Source organism: Sardina pilchardus, chromosome 6 (genome assembly GCF_963854185.1).
Source record: "Sardina pilchardus chromosome 6, fSarPil1.1, whole genome shotgun sequence".
NCBI lineage: Eukaryota > Metazoa > Chordata > Actinopteri > Clupeiformes > Clupeidae > Sardina > Sardina pilchardus.
Window position 1 is genome coordinate 2,672,430 of NC_084999.1, and position 2,500 is coordinate 2,674,929.

The 2,500-nt window shown below is 50.2% G+C and overlaps 1 protein-coding gene across 1 annotated transcript in view; it reads left to right on the top strand.

Moving 5' to 3' along the window:
* The first annotated feature begins 631 nt into the window (after positions 1 to 631).
* LOC134081988 (cellular retinoic acid-binding protein 2-like) overlaps positions 632 to 2,500 on the top strand; it is a 10,826-nt gene continuing 8,957 nt past the window's right edge. The window contains exon 1 of the mRNA XM_062537611.1: positions 632 to 1,048. Coding sequence (XP_062393595.1) covers positions 967 to 1,048 — 82 coding nt within the window. The 5' untranslated portion in view covers positions 632 to 966. The remainder of the gene's footprint in view (positions 1,049 to 2,500) is intronic.

The following is a 2,500-nucleotide window of genomic DNA, read 5'->3' on the forward strand; positions in this document are numbered from 1 at the left end:
GCTGTACACCTCAAGGCAACAAGGCTGTGAGCAAGGGGGTGAGGTGAACTTGGGGCAGGGGCGAGGGGGAGGGGGGAGGGGATACCCCGCAGACACCCTACCCGGGTGCTGAGTCACGCTCATTAAAGATATCTCACCGGTCTCTCTTCACCCGCCGCTTCGGCTCTCCAAAGCAGGACCAAATAGTCGACATTTGATAGGGAGGTCAACTGTTGACATCAACAATAAATCAATTCCTATCTGCATCATATATTCAAGGAAATTAGGAATACATACATGCTCTCCGTTATATAAAAAAAGAGGCCAAGATAGCCGCCTGCGGGATGTGTCTCACAATGGGAGCTTATTTGTCACGGGAGCCTGCATTGAGGAGAGATCATTTTTTATGATGACATGTAAAGAGGGTCAGTGTGGAGAGGCAGAGGGAGATTTTGCATAAATAAGCATGGGCGTTTCTCAGAACGCACATGTGTTTCAGGGGCGTGACCAAGGGATGGGCACCGTGGCACTCTGCACCTGATCGGGCTCGTCATTGGTCGGTGCTTTTTGACTGGCATGGAACAGGGGTGGGAGTGAGCGGTTGGCGAGCGAAGGGGCGTCTAAATTTGCGGTCAAACTCTGTGGCTAGTTTTTCCACCCCGTCCCATTCATACCTCCGACTCTTATTACGCGCCGCGACACCAGCGCGATAAGGATCTCACACGGAGAGAAGTGGAGAGACAGGTTGATAGAGAGGGAAAGAGGGTGAAAACGAGAAAGCAAAATATATTCAGACTGACAGAAGGACAGTGGGACAAGAATAACGGGACAAACCCCGCAAAGGCAACAGATAATCCTAGTTTGTTTACAACCTAAGCGACATTTTAGACTTGGAACATTTTTAACGTATCTGCAGTTTCTGTATTTAATTAGTCTGACTTAGTCTGACAGTCTTAACTTAGAAGCAGCATCTCTGTCAGCTGGACCATGGAGCGCACAATCCCAGACTTCTCAGGCAACTGGAAAATGAAAACTTCGGAAAACTTCGAGGAACTCCTCAAAGCACTCGGTGAGTATTCTACAATCATTTCAGTTTAAGAGTTCTTCGCTGTATGTCACTGTAAGGTATATCTCCATGGTCGTGTGTCTGTCTGACTTACCGCCGGCTAGACAGCTGAACTCCAACCCACTGCATCTCGAACACACACACACACACACACACACACACACACACACACACACACACACACACACGCACATCTGCGCCGTCTCTGCGTCCTCCGGGCGGTAGTCTTTGTCATTTAGACACTCCGGACAATTCAATGAGGGATCTGCCCCACCAGCTCCGCCCGAGCCCTCTCACCTCCGGCCACAATAGCCCCAAACGGCGGTGGCACATATGCCCGTGTCAATAGGCTACTCTGTCTGTGGTGTGTGTGTGTGTGTGTGTGTGTGTGTGTGTGTGTGTGTGTGTGTGTGTGCTTGTGTGTGCTTGTGTGTGTGTTGAAGAGAGAGAGAGTCTGTTTGACTGTGTGGGAAAGGGTGGTGCGCAGATATAAAACCTGATCGACTGGTAAAAGCATATTAATTGGCGGTGCAACGACACGAAAGTATGTTAAACAAGTTCTCTCTCTCTCTCTCTCTCTCTCTCCCCTCGTCTTTCTCTCTCTCTCTCTCTCTCTCTCTCTCTCTCTCTCCCCTCATCTTTCTCTCTCCCTCATGAACAGGGAATGGTCGGCCAACGCCTGCTCATGTGTCTAGTCATGCGGCCGGGAGAGAATAAGAGCGCATACCCGTTTGTTCTTGTGTACTGGTGTGTGTCTAAAGGTCTGAGAAACACAACGATTATATTATCGGCAATTTTTCAAGACTATTAAACATGAGTCGGCGCACATTTCAGTCTGCTTGAGATTAAAAGGGGATGACCCCCCCCCTCTCTCCCTCCCACTCTCTCTCTCTCTCTCCCTCTTTCCGCGCTGCCCTATGTTGATGATTTCGGCCTTAAATGCTACCATTGTTCTTGCTGGAATAACCGGAGCTGGTGCGGGCACAGTCATTGTCGCATTCCAAAATCCTGAATTGACAGACGCTCCAATTACTATAGTAACGTTGCTTTTCATGTCCCTCATTACGGAGCTAGAGTAGCGAGAGGCAGCGTGCTGAGCAAGCCGTGTTTGGGACAAGGGGGGGGGGGGGGGCCGCGGCTGGACCACTGTATGGCCACACAAAAGAATAAAGAGACGGAGGAGAGGCAGAAAGAAAGGGGGAAAGGCAGGAGGAGAGGGCGTCTATAGAGGAGAAGGTGAAGGGGAAAGCCTTTGAATGGACTGGATGGATGAGTGTGTGTGAGTGTGTGTGTGTGTGTGTGTGTGTCCAGGCTAGGAGAGGGACAAGTGCATCATTAGGGAAGGTTAAATGGAGTGCTCTTGTGTCTGCTTGGGGGAGCATATGTGTGTGTGTGCGCGCGTGTGTGTGTGTGTGTGTGTGTGTGTGTGTGTGTTTGCACCCACCTCTGTGTATG